Consider the following 19680-nt stretch of genomic DNA (forward strand, 5'->3'; position numbering starts at 1 on the left):
AGATAATTGTGAATATTTTGATCAACACACAAAAAAGGGAAAAAATTAAATAATGTGCAAAAATGAGAAGCTTCAGAAATCTAAAGAAAGAAAGAAAGAAAGGAGGTACAGAACAAACAACATTAGGGCCATTACTTCCTCTATTATTCATACAGTGGCTTTCTCATGTATCAATACAACTCTTTGTTCTGCAATCAATATATCACCAGCAGAGCACTTGGCATTTAACCGGTATGATCCCCGAGGTTCTTAAGGTTTTAACAGTCAGCTTGCTTTCTTCAGCAGTCTATACTGCTGAGTCCGAATCTGAGCTAAGCGGTACAGTATACTGTTTGCTGTGTAATGAACAGCAACTCTGTCTGACTGAGTACAACTCTGAAACGACTGAATCCTGGACTCTATTCATGTTCACAGTCACAGCTGTATGAATTGTAAGATAATACACACCCTTTGCTTCCACAATCCCAAAAAGGGAATTAATGACAATCATGTCCCAAACCATCTATTATCCCAGAGAACTGAGAGTTGTGATAATCACTGCGGTCTACAGCCCACCTGATGCTAACGTTAGCATAGCTCTCAACTCAGTTGTTACTGGGAATTTCAACCTAGCACACCTAAAGATTTTTTACAGATGTACAATTTCCAGCAAGGGGAAGGGCACTCTAGAATGCATCGACTCTACCTTGAAGCATGCATACAGGGCAAAACTAATCCCTCATCCAGGCATGCACAATAGACTTAGACTTAGACAGACCTTAATGATCCACGCCCAAGGTGATGTGGCCATTTGTATAGCAACAGTCATCGCATGGTGTTTCCTTTTCCTGAAAACTGAGGGAGGGATGTAAATGACATCGAAGTGTGTCCGCCCGTAGAGTCTGAAGCTGGGCACAGGGGACACAGACAGAGCTAGCACCTGATCTCTGGAAGACACCAACGGACACAACGGCTGCTCCGACAAACTCCACAGCCAACAACCAAAGATACAGCCAAAAACAAAAAGTCCACAAAAAAAAAAAAAAGTCTGACAAAAAAAAAAAACACTTAACACACAAAGATTAACCTAAAAAAGTTTACATCACAGAGCTACTGGCCACATGCAGCCACTATTTCAGGCCATTTTTCAAAAAAAAAAAAAAAAAAAGTGCTGTACTCTCATAACTGTAGGAAGTTTTGTTCATACATCATGACACTGTCCTAGTTCATAAGTATCTCCAGGTTTGAGAAACTTTGAATGACATTTGAATTCATTTTTGCTAACATGCTCAACTGGCTGAAATCAGGGAAACTGTCAGGCAGGAGTGTCATAAAAATGTAATAAAGTAATCCAGCGCAGTGCGAATCAGCATCTCTGTGATGGGAGGGCAGTAGAGTGAGGCGAAAAGCAGCAGAGATCAAGCCGTGCAAATGCGTCACATGAAACACAGACGTAGGGGTGACACTTGAACCACAGGACGTCACAGGTGAAACTAGTCCCGTGCAAATACATTTTTCATCTTGTGCACCCTCTAGAGGCAGCTCGCGCACGAGCTAGTATCTCATGAGCATGATGTATCTCGTGAGCACGACATATGTATCTCGTGAGTACGAGATAATATCGTATTATTTATTTTTCCCCCCATGTTCCTTTCGGGACTCTATACTTATGAGTTAAAGTCCCTCAGTGGACAAAGCAACCGTGTGTGACAATATCCATACCACTGTTCACACGCAACAATCCAATATAATATATCAGCATTGTAACTGAAAAATAGTCACAATACAATTTTAAATTTTTAGTATCAATTATTAATTAACCCCCAATACTGCTCCATGGAGGATCAGCGATACCACATGCACACGGTACTGCCAGTTTAACGGTCTACTTTTACTTTTTTTTTTCAAAACTGTATTTTAACTTTTTTGTCGAGATTTTTCTCACAGTGCATGATGAAAAAAAACTACTTCCTATAACTTTTTTTTTTTTGTCAAGACTGGCCCTAATACTCTTCCATAGACAAAGATCAGTACAACATGGCAGGACCACTTAGTTACACCACTCCTGCCAACCCCCCTCTCGCTCTTCAAATGAGGAGGGTACTGATGAGAGTACATTCTTAGAAAACTGCAGGGTGTACTCGGAAATGTACGTAAGATACTGATTATTTTTAGACTGTAGCTCATGACTCATGAATAATGCCTCGAAGTATAAGACACCTTTCTGTTGTTGGGAATACACATACTCATAAGTCCATGGCAGAAAATAATCTCTGTAACAAACTTAAGATTTACACTCCAGAATCACTTACATTTTAAAGAAATTAACGTGTTTGTGACCCTTTTAGAATATATGTCCATAAATAGATGGGATACAGTCACTTTACACAATTCACAAATGACTGAGATACTGTATAATGACACTTTGTTTTCAGAGATCTGTATCGCACAATGCCAGCCTTGCGTGGCCTTGAGCTACGAGTGGTGGAGATTTCAGATTCTTGAATTTATACATGTCAAGAAACAGCTCCTTTTAGAGAAGAGAGAGACAGATTAAACAGGAAGCTTGTGGTAGTTTGAAGGAGGAAAGACTCACAGAAAAGCCACTTGAGTCCATATTTGAAAATGTTAAAACATGGTCAAGCTCAAAGAAATTAAAGTTGTCGTCCGTCATCCTGTGACCTTAGACCGAATACTGTATATTAGAGATCTATTTTCAAGACTCAGATTTTAATGAGATAACTCAGGTGGTAACCAGACTCCAAGGGAAATCGATGTGGTTTTATTGATTAGCTGTTATGACTTGTAGTCTCATAATGCAGGGCTGGTCTAAAAGCATTATAGAGACAAGCTATTCTTAGAAGTTATTATTGACCTTTAGTGCACCTCAGAGTATAGTGACACATACAAAACTGCACTCAGTGGAAAGTAATTTTTAATTCTCTCCACCATAACAAGCAATCACTGCTAATTACTTAATATTTGTATTGAACTGGGGCTCTCCTAACGCTCACTGTGCTAGTGCGTCTTTAATGAAACAAAGTCTTGCTAATCAAGTACAGTTTGTCCAAGACCTCAGAGCCACAGACCCAAAGTGGTTTGTCATTACGTTGAATAATTTATTAGCAAAATAATGAGCAATTCATGAAATGAGCAATTTCATTTTCTTTTGTGATTTTAACAGACTTTTAATAGACTGCAGCATACAGGCTGTTAAAATGCATTTCCTTATTCAAATATAAAGACATGAATACATGTTGGTTTAAGTGTCTGTTTGGATTCTCTCCAGGTTCTCCTGCTTCTGCCCACCGTCCAAAGACATGCTCGTTAGGTTCACTGGTGATTCTATTGGCTGTAGGTGTTAGTGTGAATGGTTGTGTCTCTCTGTGTTAGACCTGAGATCAACTTGTGACCTGTCGTTCAGCAACGACTTTATGCGTCTGCCTGACTAACGTTAGCCGTTTCACCCGCCTTCCGGGGCACGTTGCACAAAACCAGATGGGTATTACACAAAACCAGGCTAAGGGATTAATCCTCGGCCATCATGGATGAACTTATCCTCAAGTCGGTTGCACAAAAGCACGATAACTTTATCCTGGACAAATAACCATGGTGATTTATCCTCTGCAGCTAGCCTGCTCCAGACCAGGATAAGGACCAGGATAAGATCAATCCTGTTCATGTTGGATCTGTTGTCAACGCTATGAGAGATTAATGTCTTTTCAAGCATATCCATGGTCTTTCTACACATGTTAGATAATTTGAATCATCCTGCATCCAAATATTATAAATATAGTCGTTTCATTTGCCGGCTAGTTTTACTAGTAGATTATATATTATGTAGATTATATATACAGACAAAAGCTAACGTCAGCAGACAAAATATTTCAACAAAAAAAAAAAAAAGAGGAAGCAAGGTTTATTTGGAATCTTGTCTTTATTAATATAACACCAACACTGAAAGCTTCTTAAAGATACAAAAATCAGACAGTACAATACAGATTTTAAAAAAAAAATACACAGGAAAGAGAAAGAGAAAAAAAAGATAATTATATATCACTACTAAAACATTACTGATAGAAGACAGTTTTAAGAGTTCCAAGAGTCTTTTCAACTTCAACAATCTTTCTAGTCATTCATTTGGTTTTATTACTGTCAGGCTTAGTGTTATATTCTAATACTGATAAAGAATACTTGTCAAAGTTCTGTCAGAGGTTTGATTAATATGTGGATCATTGCAGCTGATTAGATTTTTACTTTTAAAGATTACTGGAGTTCAAAGATGGTCTCGATTACGGTCGACAGGGGCAACATAGTTTACATATAGGTCCAGCTCCCCATTCAGCTGTTTCCTCTTCATCATGGCACATATGTTTTAGATTATATTTGTATAATGTGTGGTGTACATTTGTCTATTTGTAAGCATCTTGTATATTATGAGTGTCTAACAATATAAAGTAGGTTAAGAAATTCCGCATCATTATTATGAGGATTTTATAACCTAATGAAATATTTTGATCTCAACATTCATATTTAGAAATTGGGAAATATAAACTATACATACTAAAAAAATATATTTTCTAGATAAGCAGATATGCTTATCTAGGTTTGTGGTATGTGAATTCAGTGTTCATTCATTGGAAACAAATGTTTTTTTTTTCTTCACAGAACCAAGGAATTGTGATTTGAATGTACTCAGTAAGTCCAAGCATTATAATAATGACAAATATTTAAGTACTGCTTATTCGAGTCAGTTAAGATGTAACAACAAAGAGTTGTATAGGTGGTGTTACTAACAGTTGAGTTATATTTTTATTAGTGAGTTAGGTCAGATGAATGTGTCTGTTCAGTCAGCTGTACACTGATGGATCAATTAGGGCTTGACGAGATAATACTGAAATTACTTAATACAGTCTTGTTGGTTTCACTTAGGTTAGTTATTTTCTCTGTAATAATGGTAAAAGAATTAATCTGAACACAACTCAGTTGTGTGGAAATTGTTGACATAACCATATTAGGTAAATTCAACAACTTATTTTTTTGAGTGCACTCTGGGGGATTTGATATACCAGCGGCTTGTTCAAATCCGTCATCTCAAAGTCATTGTTCACTAAATCAAGCATAGCTGTGCCTTGGGAGTCAACTACAAAACCATCCACTAAGCTGCATTGTGAAATGTGGAGCGTGGCATCAGAACTAAATGAAAGAATGAAAGAGACAGAGAACAAATAAATATTCTAAGAGGGGTCTCTTTACATCGGGGGCCAGACATCACAAGCAGACCTTTAAAATGCTTTGCAGAAACTAGATCATCTGTATTGAAAGCATGATCAGGGGGCACCAAAAGCGATCACACCATCAGAAGATCAATACATTGGACTTTGTTCACTAAGAACAACAAAAACAAACAAACAAACAGTGTTACCGCAGATACAGACTATAAAGAACATGATGCTCCAGTTAAAGTAAACCAAATCTCTCTTGTGGTGTCTGTAAAAGCTCGTAATGAGGGTGAAATAGCCAATGCCAATTGCTCGGGGTGGGCTAACGCATACCAGAATATCACAGTGGATGGCTGAGAAAATGATTTATAAGAATCCAGGTTGAAGATTGATAGCAATAACAGAAGATTGTCTGTAAGAAGATAACAGCTCAGCGTATAAAACCCACAGTGAAACATGGTTTTCCACGCTGGTCAAAGAGACGTAGCATTTCGCTTTTCAGGCTATGCCCCGTGGTTTGCATTTGTGTGGAACAGGATTCACTGCAGAAGGACGACGGACACACAAGAAGGTTAAAGAGTCATTAGCAAATTTGGATCGTTACTGACGGCATATGAATAAAGCCAAACACCCCTGACACTGCAAGAGTCTCCTTTTTGGAACATGGTCACATCATGCTGGGTTAACATGGGTCAGTACAATCCACTCAGGGAGTGTGCGGTCCACGTTTCACAAGTAGATGCTGTCTTTATAGAAAAAAACATTACACAAATCTGAAAGGCATGTGAGCCAATGTGCTGCTGCTTTGAATCTTTTTTTGAATGTCAAACCCAAATGAGACCCGGGGATCACCACAAGCCTAACCTTAAAACACTCTGGCCCACTCACCAAGGTTTTAATTCACAGAAAATGTCTAACAAGAGCTGAACATGGCATTTGCTACTGCTGTATAATTACAGCGCCTGGTTTTCCGTTTATCGGTGTGTTTGTGGATATGCATATTGACAACGCACAATGGTGTGATGTATTTCTATGTTTGACTAACTGACATAAAGATAAAGAAACAGGGAAATGAAATATATTGGTTTCAGTCTTTGCGGTATCTGTACGGTCCAGTTTACTCAAATTAATTTATGGTATGTTTGAATATTACCTTTTTTTTTTGTCACATTGAGCTGAGTTGATTTCATTTTAACACCTTACCACAGCTGATAATTTAAGAATGTTCAAATCTCCTTAAGGAAATCCCAAACAAGTCTTAGTCACAATCCCCTCATCTTTACTTGTCATAAAACTAGTCATAAAAAAAAATGATTATTTTAGATGCAGGTAGATCTGCATACTGTAATGGGAAGCAAGTGAACTGTTGCAGAACTTATCCAAACAACTCAGGAGGCTGGAAAAATCGATACCTGGAGCTCTCAACTTTGGAGTTTCTACCCATTGGTATTCACCCTTTGTTGTGCGCTCTCATTGTGCCTTGCATTCACGACAGGCTTGTTCTAGGAAGACGTCTGACTGCTCAGTTGTAGAGGCAACTCCTTGCCGCTGCTGACTGCGAGAGGCAGAGTGACAATATAGTTATACTGAACGTCACCCACTGCACTATAATTTGCCTTCGATTATGCTGCACAAGTTGTCTGTTTCGGTGGTTTTGGAGAAGGTTCAAACAAAGCTGCAGAACATTACTCACTGTACCAAAATTGAAACCGCTAATAAAAAAACAAGTGTCGAGCTCCCGTGTGGCAATATAATGAAAAAATTGCATTTTTGTTTGTTCATTTTGACTTCTTTATTAACAGCGAGCGCCCCATTACACAATATTACATCGCAATGGAAACACTGTCATGTACAGTTGATGAAAAATGATGTAAATTATGTTCAGCCTTGCAGCCAATTTGTTCCAGTGGTCACTCTTCACACTGCGACAAAATAACCCCCTGGGGCCAAAAAGCATTTTCCCCATAGAGTACCATTAGTAAAGAGACGTCAGCGACAGTATCGACAGAGCTGGGGGGTTGACTTGGAGACAGATCAAACACCAACATCTAATACATAGTGAAAACATTGTTACTGGCTCCATCCATTCTTTTTCGCCCATTATCAATCTCTCAAGTATCACGTGTCACCTACCATCATGTTCTCTCATTTGTGCTATGACTATGCGGCATGTATGACCAATCTGCTCCTCATTCTCCTCCCCTCCTCTGCACATGTGAGCGTATCCAACCTCTGCGTGGATGGTGATGTAAAGGGCACTCAGGTACAAAGCCTGGGCTTGAAATGAGGGGCAATGGTACTCAAGCAAGCGGCAGATCAACGGTCGCTGATCTTGAAGCGCCCATTGTGCACGGCTGTAGGGCACAAAAGAGAACTACTCACCTCCCGTGTGAAGGACAAAACTGGAAACTCTTGCACGGCCTGTTCTAAAGAGCATCAGGACAAAAAAAAATCTAATTGAGTAGCGCTGAATGTAGTTTCAATGTTCACTTAGAGATGAAAGCCAAGACAGCCCAGCTGCTGAGCAACAGGCTCTTAAGTAATCTGATTGTTAAAAGGTGACAGTTGGCTTCGGCAGCATTGGCCGGGGAGCTGGGGCTTATTTGCCAGACTGGGTATTTTAACTCTTGACAGTAGAGTAAATAAATGTCGTTTTGTCATATCTTTAGCCTAATAGCATAATTGCCAATGTCATTTTTTGACCTACTGATGTGCTTGCTAAAAAGTGTTGTATTGTTTTCCGAAAGCGTTCAAATGTGACTTCAGCAATTATGTTATTAGGCTAACAATATTTAAAAGCTCTGATTGGTTTTCACTGATGGATTGATAATGTTTCCCAAATCATGCTACATTTATTGTGCGAGAGGCGCCCTGAAACTCTCCCACACAGCAGGCATGACATATTGTTTTTGTATCATGAGAAAGCAAACTCTGAATGACTAAAATGGAATTAATGCTTACACATAATTTAGATCAAATTAACTTTTAACAGAAGGCATATTAGAAAATTGACATGATACCCAGGCCTTGGACGCGTTAATCACAGCTGATGTGAACTCAACGGGAGGAGTGTCAGCACAGTGCTGCTTATGGGTGACTTTATTCCATGCTCTGAATATTAAGATGGCTATTGTGTCAGTCTTGTTTTCCAGACAGCACCGATTTTGTTAATCAAGTAACACATTCATGAAATTGGCACTAATTAAATTTCACAGACTCAGGTTACAAGGTGTCATACAAGTTCCACATTTCATCTGTCACTGCCGTACATATTGATTTTTCTGACCCATGCCCCCTACGGCAGTGCGCATGCCAAAACAGAAGTATTTATATACACATACGACACAAATTTACACCATGTAGCCAGATCAGAAAAACACTAAGCACTAAAACTAACATGCTACATAATGTTTATTCCAGAATAACTAATTAAAGAGATGATGTTAAGAATAAGCTTTTGAAACACAGGCGTTCAGTATCACGGACAAGACAAAACAATCCTATTTGCACATCTCCTCTTTTTGGTCTGTAATCCAGGTCTGACAAGAGGAGGTCGTTGCTCGGTCAGCTCCCTGAAGTCAGGTATTTTCTGCTTAAGTATAACCAGACCCTGTAGCCTGTGTATGTAACCACATCTGGTCTCAGCCTCCAGCATATGGCTGCTACAGACCCCATCGGCCTAAGGGTTTGTTTATGCCTTTTTAAACCATCAGGATCTGTTCTCCGTCTGTGTCTATGGCAGCGGCTCTGCTGTCCAAGAAAAACACAAGGATCCCAATGGACGGCTTAACCTTGTTTCTTCGTCATCATCGTGAACATACATACAGCGCAGCTTCTTCGCTTGTTTATCATAAGGGGCCTTGTTTAGCACTGACACTGAACAAGAGGGGAGAGAATGTCCTGAAGTCACAAAATGCTGGCAAGCAATGGTTTTAATGAGTGTTGAGCAGCGGTGTTGTATTCTCCTCAACGCCTCGAACATTTACATTGGTATTGCGGTGCAGGCGTGGGATAAGGACGACGTGGCTGATCAGCTCCTGGACGTGGCTCTCTCCACCATCCCCCTATGGCTTTTACGGCAAGGGCAGAGGTAGCCTTTCAGGTGCATGCGAACCTTGCTGTGCAGCGAGGCGTAGATGAAGGGGTTATAACATGCAGAGCTCATAGCCACTAAATGACAGCAGACTTGTAAGACATTTATGTAGCGCTTTCCGATGAAGTCGAAGTCTGGGTCCAGGTCCAACAGCAGGTTCAGTACCTGCGCAAAGACATGGAAATACTTTTTAAAAATACAAAGCGTGGCCCTGAATGACACAAAACTCATTAAAGGAGACAGCAATACATACGGTTATGCATTTCACAAATGCAATTTTTATTTTTTTTTCTGGTGGGATTGCATCTGATGTCTGGGCTGATTGCCTCCACTGAATCATTCCGTGCAACGAGTTCTGTTTTGAAAAATGACTTGCTTGGTTTGGTACGTCTCGGTAATCATAGCAAACGGCATGTTTGAGAGTGTGCATGCAGTTTTAATATCACAGCGTGTTGTGAAGTGTGATTGTGCTTGTGATCTGCATGTAAGCCACGTTAGCAATACGCTTGTGTAAAAAGACGCCGCCAGTCACATCTGCAGTCACATCACAGTGTCAATTTTACCTGCACCATCCATTAATATGATGATGGAATCCCACTCGGTTAGCCTTTTGCATGGCTCATTGTGGACATAATGTTGGCTTTGTAGACACAATTACTTGGCGATGGGCTTCTGTGGTTAATGATGCATGCAATTTAATCATTTCATGGGCAGTTAAAGCTTCACTTTTTTGCCAATTCACTGCTGCTGAGTTTATGATTTGTGAGTAGGTATCTATTGTCTTACCTGGAGAGGCAGCCAACACAGAGCGAAGGCCAGCACTGAGGCAACAAGCAGAGAGAAGGTCTTCTTCCTCCGCTGGCTCCAGCGCTGCTGACTGTTGGACGGCTCCCCTGGTACTGAATATCGTTTCAGGCTGACAGTGATGGCACAGTAGGATATGCTGACCGACAGCAGTGGGATCATGTAGGAAGTTATGAGAATGAAGCAGGAGTAAAGCAGCCGTAGATTGCCACTATTTGGCCAAAATTCCTCGCACACCACCAGGTCGATGCCGCTGGGCCGCAGGTCCAGGTATCGGGTGTACAAAGACGGAGGTGCAGCGAGGGCCAAAGACAAAAGCCACACTCCAAGAGTCACTGCACCACAGCCCCACACAGAGATCCTCCTCCGTATTGGGTGAGCTAGAATACGGGGAAAATATAGACAAAGTGTAGGGTCGGTAGAAGAACCAATTACTGTTACACACATACTCAAAGGCACCAAGTTCAATTTAGTGTAATTAGTGTCAGTTTAAAAATAGTTGTTCTGATTAATATCATGACACGATTTAACTGTAAAAAAACAACAAAAATAATTATAGCAGTCCAAGTTAATTTCAAGCCACTTATCTCCCTATCACTTAATTGGACCTGAGTGATGAGTCATCAGTTTGCATTACTGTTTACCTCATTACTGGCTTTTTGGATCCCTGAAATATGTTCCGCCAAAAAACACACTTGGAAAACCTACATCTCTATAGAGCATTTACTTTGTGATATAGTAATATATATATATATATATATATATATATATATTATAACAGTTAATCAGTGAACAAAATGTTACATCCTTTACCTACAACAATGTAGCGGTCCACAGCAATGGCAGTCAGTGAAAGCACTGATGCAAACACTGTAGCACACTGCACCAATGGGACCAAGTGGCAGAGAGGTCTACCAAAGGCCCAGCCGTGGCTGTCGAAGGCATAAGACACAGTCAACGGGACACAGCTCAAGCACATCAGCAGGTCACCAGCTGCTAGGTTACCGATGAAAAAGTTAGTGGCATTGTGGAGTTTCTTGTCAGCCATAATGCATGCCAACAAGAACGAGTTTCCGACACCGGCGACGACCACTACGAGGCAGTAGAGAGGCAGAAAGAGAGGCCTGAATCGCAGAAGAAGCTCCATGCCTATGAACATGTCCAAGGGGTTGCTGTTGTTGAGTCCCTGGCCTTTGCCGCCGTCTAGTCTTTCTCGTCCTGCTTCGTGGCTGGTGTTACCGCTCGCACTGAAATCCTCATCCACAAAGAAATCCATGTCGCTGCAGGTCAACCTTTAAAAATAAGTCACAACGAGAATGAATCAATAAGTGCTGCAGGAATTTTAAGTAAGTAATCATCCTTGTTATTTGGGGTTCTTCTTGGGTCACATGAACTATCAATACAAGACTACATGCCTATATTAGTTAATAACTGGATTGATCGCGTTCTTTTGTCTCCGTTTTACACCAAAAATAGCTGTGCACAGTTTTTATTGGGACTATTTCTTCAGCAGAATCAAATAAAATCTGCTCAAGGGGAGTGTTTAATGATGGTTTTCAATGCAATGAGCATAACAGTTAAAGTCTATTCCCCTTATCGTGATGGTGCAGAAAATGAAAGTGAGTGATATTTAGAAACCAAGTCTGACAAAACCAGAGTGACTTCATATATGGAAACCTCGAAACTGTTTGTGGAAAGACCAAATGATGGGAAAGTACTTAGTTACCTTGTATGACTTTCCCACGGAAATCCACTTCAGTTCAGGGTATTGTGAAACCTAAAGAGGAAGTGTTCACACTCAATGAACACCACATTGAAGTTCCTGTACATGAATTCCTCACCGTCAGTCTTAAGTGCTGATTTCCTTGGCGTTTACTGTGTTCTGGGACTCTGTTAGAGTAGTTCTGCATGATTACACAGTTAAATAAACAAAAATCATTATATTTTTCATCCTGTCTGTTCTGCACCCCCCTAAACGTATCCATCTGTCACTTTAAGGCCCCCCTCCCAGAAAGCCCACTGAGTAGCTGGCTGTAAGGAAGCTAATATTTTCAAAAAACAACAACAACAAAAAAAACAAATCTCATCAAATCATCTCAGTTTATTAAATATTACCCTCAGTGGACAGTGGATTTACCAAATGTAATTTTGAGATTTTGGTTAACGATGGTCATCAGTGTTATAGTTTATCTTATTCAAAACTTTCAGGTGAACTCTCATGAGGTTGTTTTTTAAAGACATTCCACCCCCATTCAAGTGGCCTCTTCAGTTCTTCAACTCAACTCAACTCAACTCAACTCAACTCAACTCAACTCAACTCAACTCAACTCAACTCAACTCAACTCAACTCAACTCAAATCACTGCCTTGATAAGCTTTACAAAACCTGGCCTTAAACAGTGGCAAGGACAGATTTCCTTTCAACAGGAAAAAACGCTGAGCAGACGACCACTACAAGGCAGTAGAGAGGCAGGAAGAGAGGCCTGAATCGCAAAAGAAGCTCCATGCCTATGAACATGTCCAAGGGGTTGCTGTTGTTGAGTCCTTGGCCTTTGCTGCCATCTAGTCTCCCTCGTCCTGTTTCGTGGCTGGTGTTACTGCTTGCACTGAAATCCTCATCCATAAAGAAATCCATGTCCTTTCAACAGGAAAAAACGCTGAGCAGAACCCAGAACCCATATGGACGGACCCATCTGTGTAAGGCCAGCCGGGTAGTGGGGAGGTTCTTAGCACAACATTTGATACTGAACAGTTGGTTTAACGACTACTGTGACCAAGCAGTTTCCCTTGTGGATCATGAAACTCTGTCTAAGTCTAATAGTAATATTCTAATATGTACACATATAAATTACAAAATCATAACATATATTATTTTAACATAAATAGTATTTTACACAATAATAATATTAAAAATAGCTTTAGTGTAATAGTGGAGTTTTTAAGGTAATAAAACATAAGTGACAGAACGTTGGTCTATTGAGATAGTCTTTGCGTAAGGAGAGAATGAGAAACAAAAAACAATGATAACAACAAAGGGCTTAGTTGTTTGTATGGTGGGGGTGGTGGTAGCGTTTTGGGAACATCCAAGTGGTGACCAGCATGTATGAAATGAGAATGGTTGTTTTTTTAAATGGTATTTGTTGGGTAATGGTTGGATAATAGGAGGTGCCTCTGAGAAATGTTGTGATTTTTGTTTGGTCTTTCCAGTTCAGGACTATTGTCTTCTCAGTGATGGGATCAGTGTGGGTTGTTTATATTTCCATGGCTCTGATGGATTTTGATTTTATGCCCCATGGGTTCCCGTACTTTGACCATAGCACAACAACCAGCAGTGTCTATGAAGAATGTACGTTACCTTCACAAGCATTTCATAGGCTCACAGTCCATGGTCTTCACGCTCGTTGAGTAATCTGCTTTATTCCAATTCGAGATACTGAATTCCATTTGCATAATTCATCTGAAATAGCCATGGGAAGATATGAATTACACTATACCTAGAGAGCTCTCTTACGTGTAATGGAAATCGAGTTGAGAATAAATGACTTCTCATGAGAAAAGTTTCTCTGACTTGTCCAGAGAGTCCATCTGAGATGATGGACATTTTATCGCGCCCCAGTGCCTTTCAATGCATCATGCACTGAAACATTAAAGTGTGCACCCTGGTGACTTTCCCTTCCAGCAGCTGCCAAGTCCCATTTCTGGCCACTACTGCCCCATGAGTGCAGCCGTTAGATATATGACACACACACACACAGCCATAAAAAAAAAGTCCATGAAGAGGGGAAATCACTGTGTTCTGCTCTGGATGTGACCTCATACTGCATGAATATAAAATGTGAGCTTAGTGTCTTCCTCTGAATTTTAAATAAGGATAATATTAACCTTTCATTTCTGTGGCTAGATTAGTGTGTGTTTCAGGTCATTACAGTACTTTCAGTTTGGCGCACTAGTGAGCACTGACATGACCCTAACATGTCTGGACATCTCAATTATCACAAATTTGATGTGGCAAAAGCTTTGAGGATGATTCAGAGATTCATATCTTCTCAAATTTTATCACGAGCTTGTCACGGTTTTATTGAAATACTAGGAATCCAAACAAGACAAATTTCCATGTTTTTGGTTTGTCATTTTCTGAGAAAAAGGAAGAACAATACTTAGTCTTAAATATGCTTGCAGAGGCTTTTATTTTCCCTAGCAGTATTTTCATCTTTTGAAGCAGAATTGTCTCCACCACTTGAAAACCACATTTTCATGCAGGGCTTGGCTGGGGTTGCTGGTCCCCATCACTGTGTGGCCTTTTCAGATTTGGCAGTGAGTAAAATAGCATCAGAGTAAATCACTGCCTGCACTTCAAATGGATTTAGGGTGTTTGCAAATCTCTTTCTTTTAAAAACAAGGGTGCCCTTTGTCTATAGGTCAGTGTATTGCCATATAGAATTCATTCATATATATGTATTACGTTTTTACTATTAAATATTTGTGAGAAAAGTTCCTCAAGACCAAACAGACCACCATGTGCTTTTGCATAAATTACAGCGTGACCTTCCTATTCAGAAGTTGTTTTTGTTTTGCACTCAGCTCGGTACCGTCAGATGCTGCCAGATTTCCGCAAGCACACGGACAACCCACAACTCCTAACCCTCCAGAATGACAAAGTTGCAAATCTTTTGCGAACAGATTGTTTCTCCAAACGGACTCGTGACATACCGAGAACATACCGTAATGTAGGTCAGGTTCGTTAGAGAGAATGTGACACAGTGTAAAAAATATTTTTTTTAGTTCTTTCCTTCGTGTGTTTTTTCTTTAATAAAACTAAATGCAGTGGAGTCAATTTTACATTAGTAGCATAGTTAACGGTCTGTTTTGTGGAGACCTTTGTATTGACAGCATGTCAAATTAGTCATGTTTTCCATTGAGCTAGGCTGGAGGCAGTGGTGTTGGGAATATCCGATTACTTGAACTGATTAGTAAGACACAAAAGAGCTTTGCCTTTTATGTCTGTATACTTAACCAAAACCACACAGTCAGTCCCTGCTCCATTGCATTCTGAGGACTTTGTGTGCAAAATCTTCCACGGGACCATGCATGCCAAGCAAGGCGCAGCATTTGTACAAGAACAAAAACAAAGTGTCAGCCTCCTCCTGTGTTTTCAACAGGAAACATTCAGAGATGCGCAGCACGTTTTATTTTATTTTGATTCTCTCAGTAGCATTCAGCAGCAGCATCTCGACTATTTTTATGGCGCGAGCTTCGCTAGTTGTTTTAGGAAGATGCCTGGATCAATTCAAGCGGGTTTGTTTGTTTGCTCGCTCATGATAGCTTAAACATCTGGTGGTAAGTTCTAATTCTTGATGCGTATGATCTCAGTGTTTCCAAAGATTGGAGGGTAGATTTTTTTCTCGCTTTGCGGTTGTATGCGCCTTCACCAACCAGTCAAGTTCCAGTATATACATGTCCAGATTCATTTGTAGTGAAGACTTGCAAACATAGGTTTTGGTCAGTGGTGCAAACATAGCAATTCGTCAGTTATCAGAATCTATAGAAATTTTCTCAAGTTGTTCCTGCAGTTTAATTTGAATTATGGCCAAGAACATGCTTTCTGGATTTACACCAACATTTACCTTTAAATTCAGTAAATTCTTGAGTCCAAATGAATGTTTGTGCAACATTAGAAAAAAATAAAATAAAATGCGTCATAAAAAAACAAACAAAAAGTTTTTGTGTTGAAAAGACTGGGATGCACATACGTTCCTTCTACCCAGAAACATATGGTGCTGGTCGTGACTGTCGCATGGCAAGACTCATTTCATTGAATTAAAGTCCTGACAGTTTCATGACAGTTTTGAGGAAAATCCCCCATAGCGAGGCCAGTACCAATGGTCTGGAGCTGCCCGTTCTACTGATTGAAAACGACTGAAATATTTGGTAAACACGCCGGGGAGGATGGGTCACTGCATATTTTGATGGGTATGAAAATGATGCAGCTTGCATGCTGTGGCCTTTCCATTCATCCTGCTGAATAACAGCAGGAGATTTCAGGTCGACATGAAAAGACTTTTAAGCGATCTCTACCACTTTACAAATTTTGCAGTTTCTCGTTTCTGCTGCGAACACACGTTCAAGTAAACAAGTCATCAGCATAGCTAAAAAATGAATAAATAAAAAAGAAAAGAAAAGAGCATGAGTCTCTTTTTATCAATGAAATAGAGCCGTGCCTCGTTCTCGTAACACAGGGTTGTGATCCCAGTTAGATTGCCTTTATGCACACTGAGAAACCGCTGCTGAGTCTGACTGCCCCTCCGCACATTTTATACAAATATTACAGGATGAAACATTAATCAATTAATAAAGTCTGTGCTGAGAAAGGTGACGGTACAGATGATGCTTACAACGCTTCACAGCCAGGATAAATGAGTCAGGGAGTTGATAATAATCTCCAGCAGATGGATACACTCCAGAGGTTCAATATGTGTAGCACATCAGCGCAATCAGTTTGGAGGGCATGTTAGAAGATTTTCCATGTCCAATTCAAAACCTGTTAGCAACCATTACTTGCTCAGCGCCACTCTCCACTTTACAGCTGGCTAGACACAGTGCCAGGCTGCACTGTGTCTTCGGTTTCTAATTTGTCATGCACGTGTCAATGATAAACAGCAGGAATATAGTGTGTGATCCCATCTGGTCTCACGCCATCTACCTTATCTAAACGGCTTGGAAAGAGCCCACCCTTGCCTAGTAACGCTGTTGCCATGGCCTTTGTGGAAACCATCCAGACCCCGCAGCTAATTTGTGAGGCGTGATGAGAATTGAGAACCCTCAAAATGCAAAACAGGAAGGACGACTCCTTTAGACTATCTCACCCTTCTTCTTGTGTACCCCCTTTTTCCCGTCCTCTTGTAATTCTCTGTCTGTCAGCTCTCTCAGCGACTCTAGTGACATTTCCCAACCTGAGCATTTTATTTAAATTGTACATTTCCATCATGATGAGGCTGCGGAGGCATCCAGAGAGCGTCGGAGGCCAAATCCAAAACACAAATGAGGTGAAAGTTGATTATGGGCTGATCTGATGAGGTGACTTAATGGTGTCCCTCATTATGTCAGCTGGGACTGGAGGTGGTCCGCTCCTACTCTGTCGCTGCCAAAATGTACAATGATTTCAGTGCAAATTCATGTTGACTGTCTTTGTAGCTGTTGATAACACGTTTTGTTCACATTTGTGTCACTTTACACTTCCAAGACTTGAGATATTTCTCATGGATTGCTGTGAAGTCTGTACCACGTAACGCCTTTAATTGTTCATCAGAAATTTATTAATATTCCTAATCTGCATGGTTTAAAGATCAACAACTGGCTAAATGCTGACCCTTTCACTGAGGGAGGTCAAAGCCTTTCTAATAGCATCAGCTCTGTCAAGGAAAAGCTTGAGACTTGCAGATGTTTATTAAAATGATAATTTATGGCTTAAAGGCCATAAATGAAATATTCCCCCATAAAAGTTTAGCTCAGTCAGTGATGCTGCAGTGCAGGTGTGGGCTTAAAATGGGTTTCCTAACAGACAGGAAAAAGCGCTTCCCTAATTCCTCGACTGTGGCAATATTCAAGCAAGAAGCAGTGTTATTTTTTCTCCGCTGTCTGTGTTCCTGTTTGTGCTCAGCGTGTGATTTTCTTACAATAAATGTTGGTGCTGTTCAGCTTTCAACTCTCTAATCCTCCCAACCACCACTCCAATAATATGCTGCCTGCCAGGACGCACACTGATGTTCAGAAAATTGCATTTTCTCCATGATTTTGTAATCACATCCCTTGCACTAAATAGGCTAAGCCAAATACAAATGTGCTTTTTATCCTCTAGATAACCAGTAATATGCATTTACCAGCCCATGTTTTTTTCTCTCTTTTCTGAAAATGTAAAATGTTAATTCACGAAAAAAAATTTAACTTTAAGAATGTCTCCTATTCTGTAGCATGTCAAATTTATGGTGGGTGTGCTGTCCAAGTGCATTCAGTATCTGAGAACACACATTGCACTGTGTATGTTCATGCCTTTTCCAAATCGGATTGGGTCATTCTGCAAAGATTTCCTACAAAATACAAAACATTAATTACTCATAAGAAAATCCCTGTATGTTTTAAAATGCATTCAAACACCTGACCACATCTGGCGCCACATATTTCTAACATATGCATGCACATATATGCAAACGTGCCATAGCACACAAACTACACTGCAGACCAGAAAATGTAGAGTAACATAAAGCTGTCTGTAACAGACAGAAAACATGACATACAACACGTCGACAGTGATGAGGTTGATGCTTCTTTGAAAACTCACTTATCAAACTGCTGATTGCCTGACCTCCTTCAAACACGACTGAGCATGCTAATTGACACTTCCATGGTGCCGTTTGTAATTGTGATTAAGCTATCTCAGCAGCTGGAGACCTTTGGTACATTATTTTTGTCCAGCCACTGCATGTTCATTGTGAAATGTTGCTTTTGTTATCAACAGCAACCTGAAAGGGCAATTTGTTGCAAATATTACTTGCAATTAGGCATTTTACTATGCTTTTGAATCAAAAGCAATGCAAAACCAATCTAGCAAAATACATCGTGGAAAGCTATTGATGGTATTTGTGTGTGAATTTCCACACTTGTGTAAATGTCAGTGCAGGCTGCGGATAAAGATAAGAGCATCTTACCTGTGCAAACTGATGATACTATGAAAATCCCCTCTCTTCACTACATCTAATGAGGCTATTTTCTTCTTCGTTTCGTCTTCTTTTCCTTTGTAGTTACATTTCTTAAATCTCTAGTTACAAGTGCTTTGCAGCCTTGAAGCCCACACTGATATGAAGAGTCAGACAGGGAGATGGTGGTACTCACTCCGCGCTGAATGAGAGTGACAGAGGGAGGGAGGGAGGGAGAGGGAGAGAGAGAGAAAAAGGACCCACATAACTCCTACTCCCTCAAATCCTCATAAAATGCGCCCCCCTGCCACCTGTTCACCTTTATTTTGTCTGCAACTAAACACGTTTCACGCTGCATAAGTGCACTGGAAATTACACACTTTTTGCAGACCTGTGCAGCAACCTATTATATGGCTCCAGGGGAGAGAGGGCAACCTATTCTTTTTGCTCAGTTTGCTCCGTGAAAGCCTTGATTGTCTGCAGAAAATCCGACACTGGAAGGAATAAAAATGAAGACAATATGCAAGTGGTTTTTATCCAGGGCGAGAAAATAAGATGAAATATGTACCAAAAAAAAAGAAATACTGTATTAAAGCTGCATACCCAAATAAGCACCTGCAAAAAAAAGAAAAGAAAGAAAGAAAACGGCTCATACATAGTGCACCTGCTGCCTCTGCAATCGTTTGTTGTTGACAAAAAGAAGAAAAAAAATACATCTTGCTGTCTTCACTTTCTTTGGGCTAACACAGAATTAACAAGCGTGTGAATGTGATGGCACGAGGGAGTGCTTGTACTCTCACTCTTCTCCCAATTCATCTTGGTTCTGTCCTCGTCTAACCCCGGCTGACACATGGACACAAGCTACAATGAAAGCAGCACACACACTTACACAC

General features: G+C 40.3%; 1 protein-coding gene across 2 annotated transcripts; it reads right to left on the reverse strand.

Moving 5' to 3' along the window:
- Nucleotides 1–6974: 6974 nt before the first annotated feature.
- On the reverse strand, nucleotides 6975–18975 carry si:dkey-202l22.3 (7 transmembrane receptor domain-containing protein). 2 transcript variants are annotated; one of them, XM_047594901.1, is made up of 5 exons: nucleotides 18800–18975; nucleotides 11825–11875; nucleotides 10912–11390; nucleotides 10081–10478; nucleotides 6975–9459 (listed from the first exon to the last, which is right to left on the reverse strand). In XM_047594901.1, exons 3-5 carry the CDS (start codon nucleotides 11372–11374, stop codon nucleotides 9232–9234), a joined length of 1089 nt encoding a protein of 362 aa, XP_047450857.1. In that variant the 5' UTR covers nucleotides 11375–11390; nucleotides 11825–11875; nucleotides 18800–18975; the 3' UTR covers nucleotides 6975–9231. The 2 variants fall into 2 exon arrangements, with proteins under 2 accessions (XP_047450857.1, XP_047450856.1); XM_047594900.1 differs by lacking the exon at nucleotides 11825–11875.
- Between the last annotated feature and the right edge of the window lie 705 nt (nucleotides 18976–19680).

The sequence above is a fragment of the Mugil cephalus genome, chromosome 9, assembly GCF_022458985.1.
Source record: "Mugil cephalus isolate CIBA_MC_2020 chromosome 9, CIBA_Mcephalus_1.1, whole genome shotgun sequence".
Lineage (NCBI taxonomy): Eukaryota > Metazoa > Chordata > Actinopteri > Mugiliformes > Mugilidae > Mugil > Mugil cephalus.

Coding starts and splice junctions, on each gene's coding strand:
- si:dkey-202l22.3 (XM_047594900.1), bottom strand. CDS start 11,374: ATGGATTTCTTTGTGGATGAGGATTTCAGTGCGAGCGGTAACACCAGC. Junction 10,479..10,911: donor GGACCGCTACATTGTTGTAG/GTAAAGGATGTA, acceptor CCCGTATTCTAG/CTCACCCAATACGGAGGAGG. Junction 9,460..10,080: donor TGTGTTGGCTGCCTCTCCAG/GTAAGACAATAG, acceptor GTCTTTGCGCAG/GTACTGAACCTGCTGTTGGA.